The following is a 17,496-nucleotide window of genomic DNA, read 5'->3' as shown; positions in this document are numbered from 1 at the left end:
ATATCACCTCCACTCAGGCCCGTGACTTCATCGTTAACCTCGATGAGCTCCACCAATTCCTTCGAGATGAAATCACTTATGCTCAATCCCATTATAAATTCCAAGCGGACAAGTGACAGTCCCCAGCTCCTGAATTCAAGATAGGCGACAAAGTCTACCTCAGTTCCAAACATATCAGGACTACTCGCCCTACTGCGAAATTTGCCGAGAAATTCCTAGCACCATTCAATATCATTGCTCAGCCCAGATCCCATTCCTTCACTCTCAAACTCCCATCGGACCTCCGCTCCATTCACCCTGTATTTCATGTCTCCCAACTTGAATCCGTGGAGACCAATACTATCCCTAACCGTACCCAACCTCCTCCACCTCCAGTTGAAGTTGACGGTGAAGAACAGTATGAGATATCTCAAATCCTCGACTCTAAACTTGGCCGTCGGTTCTGCTGTCCACTCCTATACCGAGTCCAATGGTTGGGTTATGAAGGTACCAATGAAGAGTTTGCCTGGATCCCTGCTACAGAATTCTCCACGGACGAATATATCGAAGACTTCCACCAACATTACCCAGACAAACCAGGACTGCTATTCAAAGTCACCATGCACAAAGCCTCCCTCAAACCCTCGCCCATTGTTTCTTGACCTACCCATAACTTATCGGCTCCCTACGGTCTCTGATCCTCGAATTTCAAATCAAATCCTGGAAAACTATTGCAAATTACCTTCCTAATTGGGAATGGAACCCATTGGATGTCTATTTCTTGCCTTCCTTCTCCCTCTTACTCCCTCAAGCCTACAAGCCAAGATATATAATTATTGCCACTAGGGCCTACACTATCAAAAACATGTACAACAAGACAACATCCAAAAAATAATGCAAGTCCAAGGGTGCCTAGGATTCCATGTGCACCAACTCTCCCATCACCACATCCTCGTCCACCCTATCTTCCCTTCCACTTCCTTCCTCCTCCTCATCACTCATGACAATAAGCTCCAGCTCATCCAGTGCCGGAACTCTGATGGCACCTGCACCCGGGCACATCTCATCCCTCCTCTTCTCCTCGGGATCCAATTCCCCTTCAGAATCCTCTACCAAAAACTCCTCTGCATCATCCAAATACCTCTTCCACAATGCTCACTCAATCCGACGGCCTCCGAGCGCATAGAACTTGTCCCTTGTGTCCAAGAAATGGTCATGATGTTTGATGGCCAATTGAAGACCGTCCTTCCCGAGACAGCCATACCAAACTTGCATGTTGGCGACCTCAAAGGGATCCACTGCGTCGAGAGTTTTGGTACCCATCACATGGGCATTCCACATCTGGGCAATGTCCTTGTCAAGTCACGTACGCATCACAATCCATAGGGCCTCTGAGTTCATGTTCTTGAGGTTTCTGAGCTCGACCTTAGATGCCGCCCATTCCTCCCTAAACTCCTCCTCGACAAAATCCGACGGCCATTCCGGAGCATCACCCTCATGAAAATCATCAACCAAGTCATCAACGCGGCTTCCGAGGAAATCCACCTTTCCCTCTACCCTCTCCAAGCCTTCCTGAAAATCGTCCATCTTGTCGCAAAGTTTTTGTAGGAGGTCAATGACCTCACTGGACCCCGTGGATCCCAAACCTTCACCTTGTGGAAACATGCACTTGCTCTTCTTCAATTTGCACCATTCGCAAGTACGCCCATGGCGAATGAAACATTTTACATCGTCCGCCTTACAACATCCACAATGCTCTATGCACCGTCAGCAAAATAGCCGGAACCCATGGAAGAACCTACCATTATCCTTATATTCCTCATCATCTGCCTGCATCTCAGGCTCGGTCTTCAACTTCTTCAACGGCTGCCCCAACGGCCCTGTGACTTCCTCCTCTCCACTCAATACCGCCGCACTGGACTTGGCCTTCCTCTTCTTTGAATTCCCTGTGGCCTCCAAATCTGTCGCCTTACCCTTACCCTTCCTATCCTTCCTCTGCTTTACCAACTTTTTTAACGCCTTCCCCTTCGGGTCCTTCTCCCGCTCGTCATCTCCATCGGACCCGCTACCAACCTTGCTCCCCTCACTCCCATTGCCACCTTCCTTCTCCTTTGCCTGCTCCTTCTCAGCCTCTGCAGCCTTCTGAGCCTCCAAGGCCTTGGCCTCATCCGCTAACTTCTTCTCTGTGGTTTTCCTCTCCTCCAAAGCCCTTGCCTCTTCTTCCAATCGCTTCGCCTCTGCCTCTTCCTCTTGTCGCTTCCTCTCCATGGCCTCCTGCTCCTCCTGCTCCTTTTTTGCCTTGGCTTCAGCAACCCGCTTCTCCCATGCCAACTTCTTCTCCCATCTCTCCAACTCCTGGGCCTGTTTCTTCTCCTCCTTCAGCTTTTGTGCCTTCCAAGCTTCATGGGCCTCCGCGGCGTCCTCCCTCGCTTTTTCCGTGGCATCCCGCTCATTGAAGAAAACTTCTAGTTTTTCTGGGCAAAGATTGTCGGGTGTCAGGGTGGGCTCATAGGGCTCAGGAGTTACGGACAAACGATACTCAGCGTTAGAGGACATAGCAAATGTTGATGACAGAGTTAGGAAAAGACACAGAGATGGTGGTGGTTACAGGTCAAGAGTTGAAAACTCACATGACCAACCAGAAAAAATTCCATGCGGACACACTCGGCCATCAGGATCTGCATCCTTGAGGGCAAGAATGCTAAGGGGGGGATACTGTAATGAGCATGCCAACGGAAACCTGACTTCCACTCAACCCAACAAACCACAGCCCGGAAACCTTCAGATTCTGATTCCCAGTTTCTATTTCATATTCTATTTCATATTCCATTTATATTTCACTTCTCCATATTAATTTATCAATAGCCTGACATCGGTAGCAAACATGTTATCAGACCCCATCAGCTACCGACCGGTAGAATACATCCTCCGACAACCCTAGAATGTAGACTACTCTGAGTAGGAACTATATTGGACTCCTAACTAGTATATAAGCCTTAGAATTATACTGTAGATACTCAGTTCAAATATCAACTTGGTTCAGCCCAATTTCTCTCTCTGACTCTTAAGTCACACTCTCGTTCTCCAGTCCGTGGAACTCTGATCCGTTGGACTTATCTCTTGCCTTGTCTCTGCCACTCCACGGACTTCTGTCTGTATCCATCTTAGGGCTTTGGCTCAGGGGTGACATTGCTAATAGCTTCACCTACACCCGACGCATCTCGCGGCATTCCGCTACGTGAACTTTCTGCTGCAATCCTATTGGCACGATCCTAACAGTCTATCTCTATCTAATCTTTTATCTTAATGCTAGGACTCTTAGTCATTTACCTTACATCATCACCATGCCTTTACTGAGATGACTCTGGCAATCTACTGTGACATACAGACATCTTATTCTTTTTATTGTTTCACACATAGTTACTAAACAAACATTGTATTGTAGTTCTATTATTAGCATACTCAAAACTATACATAAGTAGCCTCAGCTATGGCCTTGAGCTCCAGCTTCAGTCTAAAGTTTATTCTACCCAACTTGTATTAAACTCACTCTTTGCAATCTTGACTTAGTTGTTATACTGAAACTCACATTGCTTACAACATTGGTGATTGTCCAAACACAAGACAGCCTGGTTGTGTGATCTTATTTGTTAAAGTTGGTTGCTAACAGGCTTAAGGATGTTAGCAAAGATTATAATATTGTCTAGTGTGATGAGGCTGAGCAAGCTGTCTCATATGTCTCAGTTCAGTATATGCAGGTTGTCCTGAACTGTTCATCATGTGAGTATAAATGTAATCCAGCTTTTGCAACAGTGTACTTTTATCAACATGTGTGCTGTAGCATCCTCAGTTAATCATTATGTGAAAAAGGAGGTTTTTGATCTTTGGATGTAGTGTGTTGGTGATACAATAGCTGAGCATATCTGTATGAACATATCTGATAAAGGTCTTCCAAAGGCTCACAGAGGAGATAAAGTGGCCACTGTAGCACACAGAATGGTTCAATGTCAGGATGTAGTGATATATGTTAGTCTTCATGAGACTGGTGATGAGGAGTTGTCAGGTTGCATGAAACACAATTGTAGGCACTCACAATCATATTATATTGTCCAGAAATACCATTTTTGCTCAAAAGTGCTTTTGAATATCTTTGATTGTCTTAAAATGAGTGTGATAGTAATCTCTATAAAGGTTACAATTGCATAGTGAATACCTTTAATGTAAGACTGGATATGCTGACACCATCCCAGAAAGTGTGGCACCAGATACTCATCTGGCATCACATAGGCATGATATGAATGAAACAGAAGTGCTATGGCTCAAAGACATGCAGGTGTCTGATGGATAAGCACCTCTTCAAAACATCAGATGATGCAGAGGATATGATGAGGAGACTTGACTCATGAGAACATAAAACCAGAAAAGACTGCAAGTGTAATGATTGCCATGATGACCAGCTACACAAAGGATGTGAGAACCTGAACAAATGTGCACAGATGGCTAAACACCTACTAAATGGCCTGGCAGAAAAATGGGACTCCCAAAGACCAGATCAGAATGATCAGCTGAGTTTGACCCCAGAGGAGAAAGCATAAAATCAAAAGGCAAGAGAGGAAAATAATTTGATATGCTTTGACTCTGATATTGATCAAGAGAACTCGCTATCAGACAGAATATGCATCTTCACATCAGGATGGGATACATGCTCTAGGCCTGCACAGAGGGATGACACAACAGACAGGCATGATGATGGAGCAATCACCATTTCTATAGCCTATACAGATGGCAGCACCTATGATAATAGCACAGCAAATGCACAAGCCAGGGCTGAAGTCTGGTTTGGAGAGGGTGATAAACAAAATATCCATGTACAACTCCCAGGGCCATACCAGATGAACAATGCAGCTGAGATATGTGCAGTTCTTGAAAGAGTTCTAGTGGCAGTCCAAGAAGAAACCATACTAACAATTTTCAACCCTAAATATGTGATAGAGGGCCTGTGCTTCCATCTGAAATGCTGGGAAGATAATGGATGGATGAGAGTGTCAAACAGTGATGTCTGGAAGGCAACAGTAGCAGCACTGAGGCAGTGGAGAGCCCCAATATTCTTCCAGTGGACAAAAGGACACAATGGAAATGAAGGGAATAAAGGAGCTGATGCACTGGCAGAAAAAGGCATGCAAGTAAATGAAGACAGTGCTACACCTGCAGACATAGAAATAACTCATGAATTTGATGTGGAAGGTGTATGACTGTCAATGATGTCTCAGAGCTGGGCATACCAACATATACAGAGTATAAGAGAGATAGAGGAATGGTGGTCTGCTCAGAACATGGTCCAGCAAGTACTGGCAACTGTCACTGACATCAATGGAGTAGAGCTGATCCCATCAAGACTATGGAAGTCCATCTGACATAAGGATGTCTTGAGACCTATGTGAGGGTTTCTGTGGAAAGCATTGTAGAGCACCTTCAAGATTGGGGCTTTCTGGGAGTGATTAGGCCTTCAATATGCAATGATCGGTGAATGCCCAGGATGCAGAGTGCAGGAATCTATAGAACATATATTGGTCAAGTGCTCTATTACAGGGCAAGCTACTCTGTGGAGCCTTGCCAGAGAATTATGGGAGAAGAGAGGACAAAGATGGATCCTCCCCATGTATGAGGTCGCTTTAGGAGGCACACTCATACAGATCAGAAAAGAAGATGGGACAGTTGATAGGCTGGCAACATGGCTATATCAGATTCTAGTGATGGAGATAGTTCACATGATATGGAAAATACGATATCAGTGAAGGATCCAGAAGGGTGATGAAGACCTGATACAATGGCATACTGAGGATAAGATCCAGAACCTCTGGATAGACACCATGAATAAGAGGCTGATGGTTGACCAGTTATTGGCCAACAGGAAGAAGTACGGCTCGAGAGTGATGGCAAAGGCCAAGATACTTGTCACATGGAAGGGCATGCTGCAAGATGAGAAGAGCTTGCTGGAAGATTGGATAGATCAAGGTGGGGTTTTAATGGGTATCATGCCAGTCTGGTGGAGGCCAAGAGGCAGGTACCAAGCCTCATATAAACTAGGATAGTTGTGTGTAATGTATTTCCTCGTATAGACCTCCCAGTTTGGCTTCTCGATTAGGACATCTCTCTCTCTCCCTGGGCACACCCCACACCCAAATAAGCGATCCAGATTAACATAGTTAATTGCGGGCTGCTATGGACATTGTGACATGTTCTACAAAAAATAAATAAATAAATAAATAAAAGTTACAATTGTTTTTTTTAGCCTTTTTATGTTCAAAGATTGTCCACAGCTTCTCTCCATATAATGGTGATATGTGAGTGGGCATACTATATGAGTCACAATGAGAATGCATAGTAGAATATATAAGACCACAAAGGCCTCAGCTTATGGCATGATGAGGATATGCTGGCAGTTACCTTACACTCTGCTCCTTTGCAATTTTGTTCAACATATGTTTGGTTTTATTGAATGTGAAAAGATCTAATGTGAGACTCCTTTGGCAAGGGTAAGTAGATTTCTTGACATTGAATTTTGATACCTTACTTCTGTTGCAGCAGCTGTTTTAGCACTGTACCCTCTAGAGGAAATTTCAAGGCTATTGAGGACTTGCCCATAATCTCTCTATTGAGCTTCTCAAAGCATTAGTTGCAGCATTGGAGTGAGTAGCACCTCAAGATGGCACTTTTCATGACTCTTATGGCAGAATTTGAAAGCTGTATTTAGTGTTTCAGTGAGAATTAACAAATTGTTTGGAAGATCTTACACTGAATTTCAATCACTTTATTGAGAGGGCACAGAACCTCAAGCTCTCACTCATCACTCACTTTGTTGTAGCATCCTATTATCAACACCACTTGCTTTCTTTAGGGTTTAGCTCTCTGCCTCTCTGCCTAAACACCATGGTTCTGAAAAATAGCCTTGAGGTAGTCTGGTAGCAGATTTGTTAGGGATTTTGTGATTCTGTTTTTATTGGAAACAGGCTGACACTTTTTGATGAGTTGTACTTACTCAAGATTGTCATTATCCACCTTTTTACATTTTTGTGCTGACACTGCTGTCTCCATCATCTGCAGTTGATATTATTCAACTGGTGCAAGAATATGATCTGTTATTGAACAAGTCTGGCATGTATGCTTAGTTCTCAGAGCTCTTCATAGTTGTTGAATAGTTTTGTGGAAGATAGATTTTTTGGAAGTGGTGGCATATGTTTATAACTCTCAGCAGGTTTCATATCAGGGATGTACTTTTTGTACTTATGACTTTTTATGTTCTCCTTCAACATTTCTGTTGTTGCCCCCTTGTTTGTCATGCTCTGGCTCATCCTTCACACTGTTCTCTTGTGATGTCTGTATACTGGCCTTGAGGTTCTCATCCATATTAACATCTTCATCTATTTTATGAGGTGGTTTGGTTGGCTCATCATCATTTAGGTGGAGTTGTCCTTCCAGTCCCAAGTTGTCCATATTGCTGTCTAGTTGTGACATTGATGTACTTGCATTGCTCCTGATGATGAGTCATCTATGTTGCTATTGAGGTCTAACATGTGCATACTGGTCTGTCTTCATTCTACTGCTGAGTTATTCTGCTTCTCATCTGTGTCACCAATTTAGATTGATGTCACTTTCTCTATCCAGTGGACTATTATCATAGTCAACTGTACTATGGTCATAAGGATCTAAGTTAATAAAATTGTTATGCACCAACTTGACAAATAATGTCAAGTAAAAACTGTCACTCATGTTCAGTGAATTAGTATGATGCAGACAAGGTTTGATGTGAGTAGTTAGCTTGTAAGTCCTTAGTCATGAAGCAGAGAGTTCAAGTAAAGTTGGGTGTATATAACTTTAGCTGAAGCTGAGACTTAAGGCCACAGTGGAGGCTGCTTAAATACATGTTAGACTATGCTAATAATAGTACACTACAACAAGTAAAGTATATGGTAATAATGTGTGAAACAAAAAGAAACAACAAGTCACAGTATAATGCCAGAGGTAGCTTGGTAGTGGCATAGTGATGAATAATGGATATTATAAAGAGTCCTGATGCTAAGATAAGATGAAGATAAATGCTGAAGATAAGATACAGGAAAGAAAACTGTAATAAAAATAGTCCAATGAGTAGGCTGGATCATTGAACATATTCTCCACATGTTTGAATTTAGAGATGACATTTAACACAATGTCCTAATAGCTGAGCACAAGTGAGCTTGTGAGGGAAAGACTATCATAATCCTGTATGTGATGACATGAAGGCATTGTGTGAAAATGCTGGTGATAGCAAGGAGTGCATCAAGATACTGCCTGCACCATCCTATTTGACCTGATATTTGATTTTTAAGAGTGTTTGAAGTTGGCACAACTTTGTCTAAGGGTCAAAAGAATAAAGGCCTGTGTTTGTGCCTGGGGATGACACACACTGTAAATCAATGAGGATGAGCATGGCCTGTAAGTCACTGAAATGGTGTTCTTTATTGTGCTCTTCTTTGTTGTGCTCATCTTTCTCATTGCTGCTCTCATTGTCCTGACCACAGTCAATTTCTGGTATGTCTAAAGAGGATAGCATTGACATGAGACCTTGTATTTCAGCAGAGAGTGCCAGTATCTGAGATTCCACTTGTGCAGATTATTCTCTTCTGGTTTCAGGCTTGTAGTGGGAAAAGAAAGTCCTACAAGAAAGAATGTGGACACATCCTCTTTTTTGCAGATGAGTTGTCTCTCTATTAGCTTGAAACAATGCAACAGATTGCTGAAAAAGTTATCAATGATGATGACATTTGCCATAATGCATAGAACATGTATCTATATATTGTTTTATGGCACAGATTCTGTTTGGTCTGGTATAGAGCACAGATCATTAATGTCCATACTACACAGATATGAAGAGATATTAGAGGTGTTCTCCAGTCTGTATTTGCTGTGACTCACAAAAGACATGGTTGTAAGCAGTGGAAATATAATGTGGATGTTCAAGAGTGTTAGTGGTAATATATATACTGCAGCATAAAATATGGCCAGTATACATGTCTCTCAGTGTCTTGATGAGTTGGTTATAGTTTGGGTGTTTCATATATTCACTGTATCCAAAGTTATCATGGGTAAAAAAGAGATAGTGGAGAATAAGTATTCACCTGCTGAGGTCTGTAAAAAAGTGCTCATCACATCCCTAGTGGTGCATTAGTAGTGTTCTGAGAGTACAAGCAACAAGACTTGTCAGTGTAGCAGATCTAAACTGATGACATGAAGGTCAGAACTATAGAGGGTAGGTAAATATAAAAATATGAAGTGAGAATGAGAAACTGTATAAACCTCCTCAGTGCACAAGAGAACAATATAGCAACTGAGAAGAAGAGAGAGGTAAAGATATATATGTAAGTGTCTATCAGATCACATGATAAGCATGTAATCTCTACATGGTACACATACAGAAAAGAGAGAAGTCCATCAAATAAAACTATAGTTGTCAAGCTTTTTGAGGGATGTAAACCATTTAACATAGGGTAAGAATGTGCAGAAAGATGCTGAAACAGTCTGGAAGGGGGAATATAGCCTGGACTTGTGCAGAGTCATGCCTAATTAATATGCCAAGAGCACACACTTTGGATCCCAAGTATATCTAGATCCACCTCCTCTTCAGGCAGTTCTTTTCATACAAGAACTATGTCAAATGCAGCTGGTGTTTCCTTCTTGTGTCCTCAAGCAGGTTGTGGCATTATTGTATGAATGAATAGAGTCTATTGTAATTGATTTCAAGACCTTAGAAGTTGGTAGGATGAAGATACAGAGCATTTGTAGATGCCATATGTAGCTGACTCTGACATCCAAAAATCTGGTGGTACCTTATTGAGATGTCACTAAACTTAAGTGTTATATAAACAGGAATACTTAACAATCATGATAAAATAAAAGCTTGTGCAGCATTATCAGGTTGACATCAATACTAAGCATCTTTCAAAGCAGTTGGTGGCCATAATACATGAAGAAAAAGATCTCTGGGAGGAGAGGCAGTACAAAGAATGAACATGGAAATCAGGCCTAAAAATGAAAGAGCCAATGAGAAGCAAGAGTTGTGTAGCCAATGAGAGCAGCAACAGAAGCAGGTTCTAACATCCACCTGTTGTATAGTAGATGTTTTCTTAAGGAATTCTTTTATAAGCCTCTCTAATATCTGATACTTCTCTTCCATGAGGAGTCTTTTTAGCATCTTCATGTTGTGACAGCAGCTGACAAAGATTAGGTATTCATGATTGCCATCAACTTCTGTGATGAATAGTACACCCATTGGCATAGGAATTAGATCTGGTATTGAGTCCATTATGATGGAAGTTTGGTGGTAAACATGGGAGGACAGTGCAGCATAAAAACTTCTTGAAGTCTCTTCCTCAAGGTCTTTTTGTTTATTTTATCTGTTGACTATTGCTTGATGTACACCACTCCCACTTGGGATAGTGAGGAAGAGCACAGAGATAGAAGGTTCCATTATCTAGGTCTACATCTGCTGGCATACATTGAAGTGCAAGAGGAAGGTCTTTGGGTACTTCCCTAAGATCATCTGGTCAATTGACTTCAATACCATCTTTTAACAGGTTCTGTGCTGGAACTTGGTCTTTCTCTCCAAAGAGGTTGAGGTCTGAAAGTTCTACTTGTTAATATATTAGGTTGTTTTCAATTTAGTGATAAGCTAGACTTATGCTCTGTAAATGGGTTAGCTTCTTGGAAGTGGACTGAAGGTTAGGAATAGATCAGATGAAAGTCCATGCAGATTCAGACGTGTCAGAATGAGCACGTGACCTCAACCTTTTTTGCTTCAGACTTCCAGCATCAGCAAGCAAGCCTCTCCCCTGTATCTATGTTGTGTCTAGCTCATCTCTACCAGCTGGAAAATCGAAATCACAGCATTCCAGATGGCTGAACGACCAAAGAAGTCCGGAAGAACAAAACTTCCAGTGGATCCAGCAAACCTGTGCAAAAGCAAAAGGATGGTCAAGCCTATAGTACATGGGGAAGACTCGCTTCAGTCGAATGCAGCACAAGGAGGTGAGAAGGTAAACACTATAGCAGAGAGGATACACACACTCTCCACTCAAGTAGAGATGGTGGATCTATGACAGGTGGAACCAGGGTGAGCAGGAGACTTGCCTATAGAGGAATTCGAGAGTGACCAAGAGGCCTATGAGATGATTATTGCATACGAACTGCCAGGAACAGGCATAGTAACCCAGCAGAAACCTCTGGCACCCACAACCCCTCCTACATGAAACCAGGTCAAATGACCTAGAGACAGGATGATATTACCATCCCCCAAGGTGGAGAAGAGGCTGAAAAGTGGTCCAGTGGGAAAACTGGACAAAGGTAAAGGCAGGGAGATCCCACCGCCTGAACTGGTAATCCACCAACCCATGCCAGGCCCTTCGAATGTAACCTCCCTTTTCACTAGACCCTCAGTGTAGAACTCTTTCCCTTTCCCCAGAGCACCACAACGCACCTTGGTGGAGTGGACAAAGCGCAAGGAGGAACTCAGGAAGAAAATGAAAAGTGCATATATCCAGCCTTCGAACTTACCTGAGGGATGTGGAGCAATTCTGAGGTCCAGATAGTGGAAAAACCTACCAGGCCAAGGAGTGCAGACCCAACTGCCATGAGGACCCTTGTACCAGCATTGCTCCCATTCATGGACAAGCCAACTCACACTGGGAACACTGCGAGGATGTCTGAGCCCAAGGAAAGGAACTCTGCAACTTCTGGATCTACCTCGGTAGTCCCAGGGAGCCAAGGACAACCTACTGAAGACAAAGCATCTGCCAGGAGACTCACAATGGTGAAACTAGATGAACGGTCAGCAAAGATCCTCGAGGAAGTAAGAGAACAGGCTGAAGTGATATGAGCGGCAGCCAGAGCAGACTGGGAGGCAGTCAAAGAACATAGGGATGAGTTGGAATGTGAACATAACAAGTATGTGAGACAATACCAAGAGTTCACAGACAACAATGAATGGACCGAACATGAACACAATGTGGCCCTCAAAGGTTTAGAGGCAGTAATGGCTAGGCTAGTCAACTAATCGGCAGAGAGTGAGTGTCAATACCTGTACCCGGCTGACCTACATGTCATGCACAACTCCAAGGCCTCCTTTACACAAGGGACCTAGTGACCCTTACAGGGAGCAAAACTATACATATGTGCACCTACATGGTGCCTCACCAAAATCTAGGTGAGGAGAGCAATAACCTTCACTTACACTTCTTTACACATCTACACATGAGTAAACACAATACTCACAACAACCCACAGTGCGCAACTTCATAGCTGAATGCAGCATGGAAACTATCACAGAGTTGAGAACGGAACACCATAGACTACAGGATGCAGTACACCTGCAGGAGGAGCTGGCGATACAAGCCAAGAGGGAGAAACCGAAACCAATCCTCTCATCACTTAAAGGTAACACCTTTGACAGAAATTCTAAGCAAACACTGAACTCTGTCCCAGTCCAAAGCAGCAGCAGCAGCTTGCATATGAGCGTAAGGCCAGGACAAACAGAATTACTGCCATCAGCACTACCTACCACACCTCCAGGCTTCAGACATGTCATCAATCAGATGAGAGAAGACAAAGCGATAATAATGAACCCAACTTTCGATACCCTATGATGCCACATAGACAATGTCAAAGCAGGCACTACAGATGCAGTGAGCCACTTTGATCCATCTGTCATATGCATTCCCGAGGAAGTATTGAAGAATCTTTGCAATAGAATGAAGAAATACATCTCTATCACCTGTTTTTCAAGAGAATACTGCAAGGTGGAAATGGGGAGGATATACAAGTCAAAGGAAGGAAACTTGATCTTGGAAGGAGAAAAGCTCCGGGTGAAAGAGAACACCATCAAGGCACCCGACGAGAATCTCATCAGCTGTGAAACGTGGTCAGATTCTGCAACCAGGGCAATAAAGGTTATCAATAAAGAGCTTGACATGGGCAACAGGAAGAATGGGAAGGTTACTCGATACATAGCGAATCAATACACGCAATACTACATCTACTGGCTCAATTTCAGTGGGCTCCAGAAATTCTTCCCCATACTATGAAAACATGACCCAGCAAGCAGATACAAAGTATGGCAGAAGCGCCACATGATCCAGCTATTTCCCATAGACCAGCAGAGCTGGATGTATGCAGTTTCCCTTTACAGCCTGAAGAGTCTCGAAAGACTACAGCTGGGCCCTTCGTACCAACAACCATTCTTCCTGGGACCTGTGTGGCCCACTCAGAGAATGATTACAGCATCGCCACATGCAAACTTGACTCAAACCAAAGTAAACAAGAACCTGGGCACCCTCAAATGCATGATCTGTGGATCTGATGAGCACCACTTCTTCAAACACCCGAAAAATGTTCCGGGCCTGACAATTTCCTTTCGATGAAACCGTTGGCAAGACAAAGACAGAAATGGATACTGCATTGGGTACAATGGCAGGGAGAACTGCAGTGCCTCCCAGTGCAAGTACAAACATGCTTGCTTGATCTGTGGTACAACTGACCACAACACCCAATGACATGCTTGAAGAACTATTCCCAATAGTCACTCTCTTCAAACACTGGGTATGGAGAAAGATGCTAGAGGATGCTGGCATCTTAGAGGAATACACAGACATCCCAGCTGGCATCAAACACGGCTTTCTAATAGGACTCGAAAAATTCACGCTATCAAAAACCTTCACACCACAAAATCATTCCACAGCGCCTGAACATCTAGCATTCCTGCACAAGAAATACAATGAAGAAATCAAATTGGGGAGGCTGTTGAAGGGATACGATCCCAAAGAACTACAGAAACTGATAGGTAAGAAGCCACCAGGAGCTAAAGGAACACTATACTGATAATAAAACAGGAAATTACTGAACAGCCCTACTCAGCATAGCGGAAACCTGTCCTGGAAAGCTATGAGTAATAGTAAATCACTCCTATCCTAAGACTGCAAAATGTATTGACCTACAAGCTCTAGCAGACCAAGAAACACAGATTCTGATCAAAATAGATCCTAGCATGACATCCATCAACACCATCATCGACTCAAAAAAGTTCCAGTGCACATGGGGCATATTCTCAGAGTGCTACATTATGATTGCAGAAGCACCCCCAGGTACCCAGGTTGCAGTATTTGACATTGAGGCAGCATTTTGCAATGTGCCAGTACACCTGTCAGCAAGACCATTTACAGCAGTTCAGATAGGAGACAAGATTCACCTAGATCCATGCTTGAATTTCAGAGCCTCACCATCACCGGGAATCTGGGGAAGAATAGCAGATGCGATGGTAAAGATTCTGCTCTCTTAAGGTGTTGAAGCCCTCCTCAAATGGGTTGATAATTTCATCTTCTTCTGATACCCCAAATGCAAATGATTAGAAAACACCTACAAATACACATACACCAAAGAGCTTATCTGGGCAGTAGCAAAGAGATTAGGATGGCCATGGGCACCATCAAAATTCAAACCATTTGACATAGAGTTCACCTACATAGGATTCCTTTGGAACATCAAAGAGAAGAAGGTTCAGCTACCAGCAGAGAAGAAGAAAAAATACCAGGTGAAGCTCGAGAGCTGGAAGCAAGGAGAACGGAAGAGCCGAGAAGAGACAGAATCGATTATTGGCACACTCAACCACGTATGTCTAGTTGTACCAGATGGAAGATCAAGGATGCCCAGCTTCTACAGATTCCGGGGCTTGTTCAAGACGACTGGGAACAAATTTATTCAACATACGATTTCATGAACGCTACAAGAGGACGTTGACTGGTGGAAGAACCAATTAGCTAAAGAATTCGTTGGTATCAACATCTGGAAGCCACCACCACCCCTGGATCTTGTGCTGATGGTAGATGTGTTGACCACCTGGGGAATCAGACTAATATTGGATGGGAAATGGCTAGCCTGGGAATTACTAGAAGGATGGAAGTCAGATGGACGAGAAATTGGATGGGCAGAAATGGTTGCAATTGAACTAGCTATATGCACGCTAAAATTGGCAGGCTACAAGAATGTACACATCATCATTTGATCAGACAACCAAGGAGTGGTGGGCACACTCAAGGCAGGATACTCGAGAGGTCCTCAACAGAATGACATCCTATGACGAATCATAACACTCATGCAACAAGAAGGAATATGGATCACAACGGTATGGATACCGACCAAGGAGAACTTAGCTGACGAACCATCAAGAGGAAAATTTGGATCGAAAAAAGATATCTTCCCTTTACCACTGAAAGTACTGAATCACCTGAGAAAATACATATCAAATTCTGTACAGCATAATGATAGCAGATTAGAATAAATGAACAGTTACAAATAAAAATCAGATGAAAGGAAAACAAACAAAGGACAAACAATCAAACCTCCATCAGACTACTACTATCCTTGCAACGACAGAGCTGCTCACACATGCACACCAACCATCAACCAGAAATGAACCATACAATCATAAATGAGGCCATAAGGAGAGCCAAGGAAGCCAGACTGAGAGTGGAAAAGAGAAGAGAAGAGATCAAGGTGAGATGGAACACAACTACAGAAACAAAACAAAGTGCATACAACAAACATTACAGGCAGGAAGGAAACAGCTAAAGAACTAACAGGAAGCGATAACATCAAGACTATCCACCTCAGAGGAAACACTCGTGTAAATGAGACGATAGCAGCAGCATGGGTGAAGAGCACAAAGAACAAGCACCGGGGGGGCCTCAAAGCTTACCTTGACTTCTGTAACAAGCACAAAGTACCAGAGCAGAACCGATTCCCAGCTGAAGACCAAGTACTATGCACCTTTGCAGCCTCATTCGCAGGAACAATGATGGGCGATGCGGTATGATTGAAGCTCAGAGGCATTCGAGCCTTCCACATTCAACACAACCTAACCTACAAGACCTCTATACGACTCAAATACACACTAATTGGTCTAGACAAACAAGCTCCATTGGATAGTAAACAACCAGAATGCCCACCAGTTACGAAGGAGATGCTCAAACTCCTGCATGACAAACTAAACCTCCAAAACACCTTCGACATTGCAGTATACACTCTAGCCACCATGGCATTTTATGCACAGATACGACTGGGAGAACTAATCCCTAAAAAGCAAAATATAAATGCCTTCGATGCCAAGGAACAGCCAACAGGACACCATCTAGCTCCTCCGCATACCACCCATGGATCTTGAATCCTCCACCTCCCTCGCATGAAAGTAAAACAAGTGAAAGGTGAAGACGTCCTGTTAAGCAAACAACTGGGCATCACAGACCCCATTGAGGCATTGAAGAACCACATGGAGAGAAACAAGATTGGAAAGAATGAACCCCTAGCCTCATATCTGTGACACAGAACTGACAGGAGATGTGTCTCTAGAAATGCATTCATCAGGAGGTGCAATCAAGTCTGGTCTACAATGGGTTTGGAGAGATTTATGGGCCATTGCTTCAGAATAGGCAGGACAACATACTACCTAGTATGAGGCATAAATCCGGACGTTGTAAAAGTGCTAGGCCGATGGAAATCAGATGCCTTCCAAAGATATTGGAGAAACCTGAAGGTGCTAGGAATCTTACATACAGAGAGACTGGAGATGACGGCGAATAACCGAGCAGCAGAAAGATACAGAAGAGGAACAAAGTAACGAGGAATAACAAGGCAGAGGCTTGAGCGAGCTCAATTGGGTGAGTCTCATGGAATCCCAGACATGCCTCTGGCTTAGAATCTGATGGGTTGTCCCCTTTAGGTTCCATCTCGTCTCACCACAGGCATTCTGTCCGAAAGAACAGAATTCTCCTCTCTCCACCTCAGCTATTACGGTCTCTGTGATGTACCAGATGTTCAATGCTAGAAGCAATTACACATGTATAATACATTCTATCATATACACATCCTATACACATGTCTCAAGCTCATGCAAATGACAAGCTGAATTGTATAGTGTCTCTGAGTTATGCTAGATTTTTTTTTGTAGAATATGTACTTTTGTACATAGCAGACTGCACTTGATAAGGTCAAACCAGAATGCTCACTTAGGTATAGGGCATACCCTCTAGTGAGATAAGAGAATAAAACTTAGGAAACTTAGACAAAGTGATCAAACCAGGGATCTACATAGGAAAATGTGTTTATGCACAACTATACTAGTTCATGTGAGGCTCTGTGCTGTTCTCTCAGCCATTTCCAGCATGGTACAATACTCACTAAAACCCCATTCTGGTTTATCCAGTCCTCCAGAAGGCTTTTTTTGTCATGTAGCATGCCTCTTCAGGTTGATAGTACTATTGTCTTGGTTAATACTTTTGTGCAGTATCTGTTCTTATTCACCAGCATACAGTTGATAGTCAGCCATCTATTCATCACATTAATCCATAAGACTTATATCTCATCATGCATATGCCAGGCTATAGATGTATCATCTTCTCTGAATCTGTCTTTGGCATCTAATCTTCTATATTAGGT

At 43.1% G+C, this 17,496-nt stretch overlaps 5 protein-coding genes across 5 annotated transcripts; all 5 read left to right on the top strand.

Moving 5' to 3' along the window:
* Positions 1 to 4,385: 4,385 nt before the first annotated feature.
* Positions 4,386 to 4,568, top strand: EV420DRAFT_1245347 (uncharacterized protein; the record flags this gene model as incomplete). Its single annotated transcript, XM_060466679.1, has 1 exon — positions 4,386 to 4,568. A coding segment is annotated over one exon (183 nt), but the record flags the coding sequence as incomplete, so codon positions are not given.
* A 303-nt stretch (positions 4,569 to 4,871) lies between these two features.
* On the top strand, positions 4,872 to 5,231 carry EV420DRAFT_1279685 (ribonuclease H-like domain-containing protein; the record flags this gene model as incomplete). Its single annotated transcript, XM_060468154.1, has 1 exon — positions 4,872 to 5,231. One exon carries the CDS (start codon positions 4,872 to 4,874, stop codon positions 5,229 to 5,231), a length of 360 nt encoding a protein of 119 aa, XP_060323207.1.
* Positions 5,232 to 5,849: 618 nt separating this feature from the next.
* On the top strand, positions 5,850 to 6,180 carry EV420DRAFT_1651042 (uncharacterized protein; the record flags this gene model as incomplete). The annotated part of the gene is made up of 2 exons (XM_060478514.1): positions 5,850 to 6,043; positions 6,099 to 6,180. 2 exons carry the CDS (start codon positions 5,850 to 5,852, stop codon positions 6,178 to 6,180), a joined length of 276 nt encoding a protein of 91 aa, XP_060323206.1.
* Positions 6,181 to 13,563: 7,383 nt separating this feature from the next.
* Positions 13,564 to 13,909, top strand: EV420DRAFT_1651041 (uncharacterized protein; the record flags this gene model as incomplete). The annotated part of the gene is made up of 2 exons (XM_060478513.1): positions 13,564 to 13,849; positions 13,899 to 13,909. The coding sequence occupies 2 exons, from the start codon at positions 13,564 to 13,566 to the stop codon at positions 13,907 to 13,909; spliced, it is 297 nt and encodes a 98-aa protein (XP_060323205.1).
* Positions 13,910 to 15,450: 1,541 nt separating this feature from the next.
* EV420DRAFT_1486411 (uncharacterized protein) lies at positions 15,451 to 16,225 on the top strand (the record flags this gene model as incomplete). The annotated part of the gene is made up of 3 exons (XM_060470385.1): positions 15,451 to 15,558; positions 15,581 to 15,820; positions 15,884 to 16,225. The coding sequence occupies 3 exons, from the start codon at positions 15,451 to 15,453 to the stop codon at positions 16,223 to 16,225; spliced, it is 690 nt and encodes a 229-aa protein (XP_060323204.1).
* Between the last annotated feature and the right edge of the window lie 1,271 nt (positions 16,226 to 17,496).

This window comes from Desarmillaria tabescens (genome assembly GCF_030435595.1).
Source record: "Desarmillaria tabescens strain CCBAS 213 chromosome Unknown EV420scaffold_88, whole genome shotgun sequence".
Lineage (NCBI taxonomy): Eukaryota > Fungi > Basidiomycota > Agaricomycetes > Agaricales > Physalacriaceae > Desarmillaria > Desarmillaria tabescens.
This window is presented reverse-complemented; position numbering and strand designations above follow the sequence as displayed.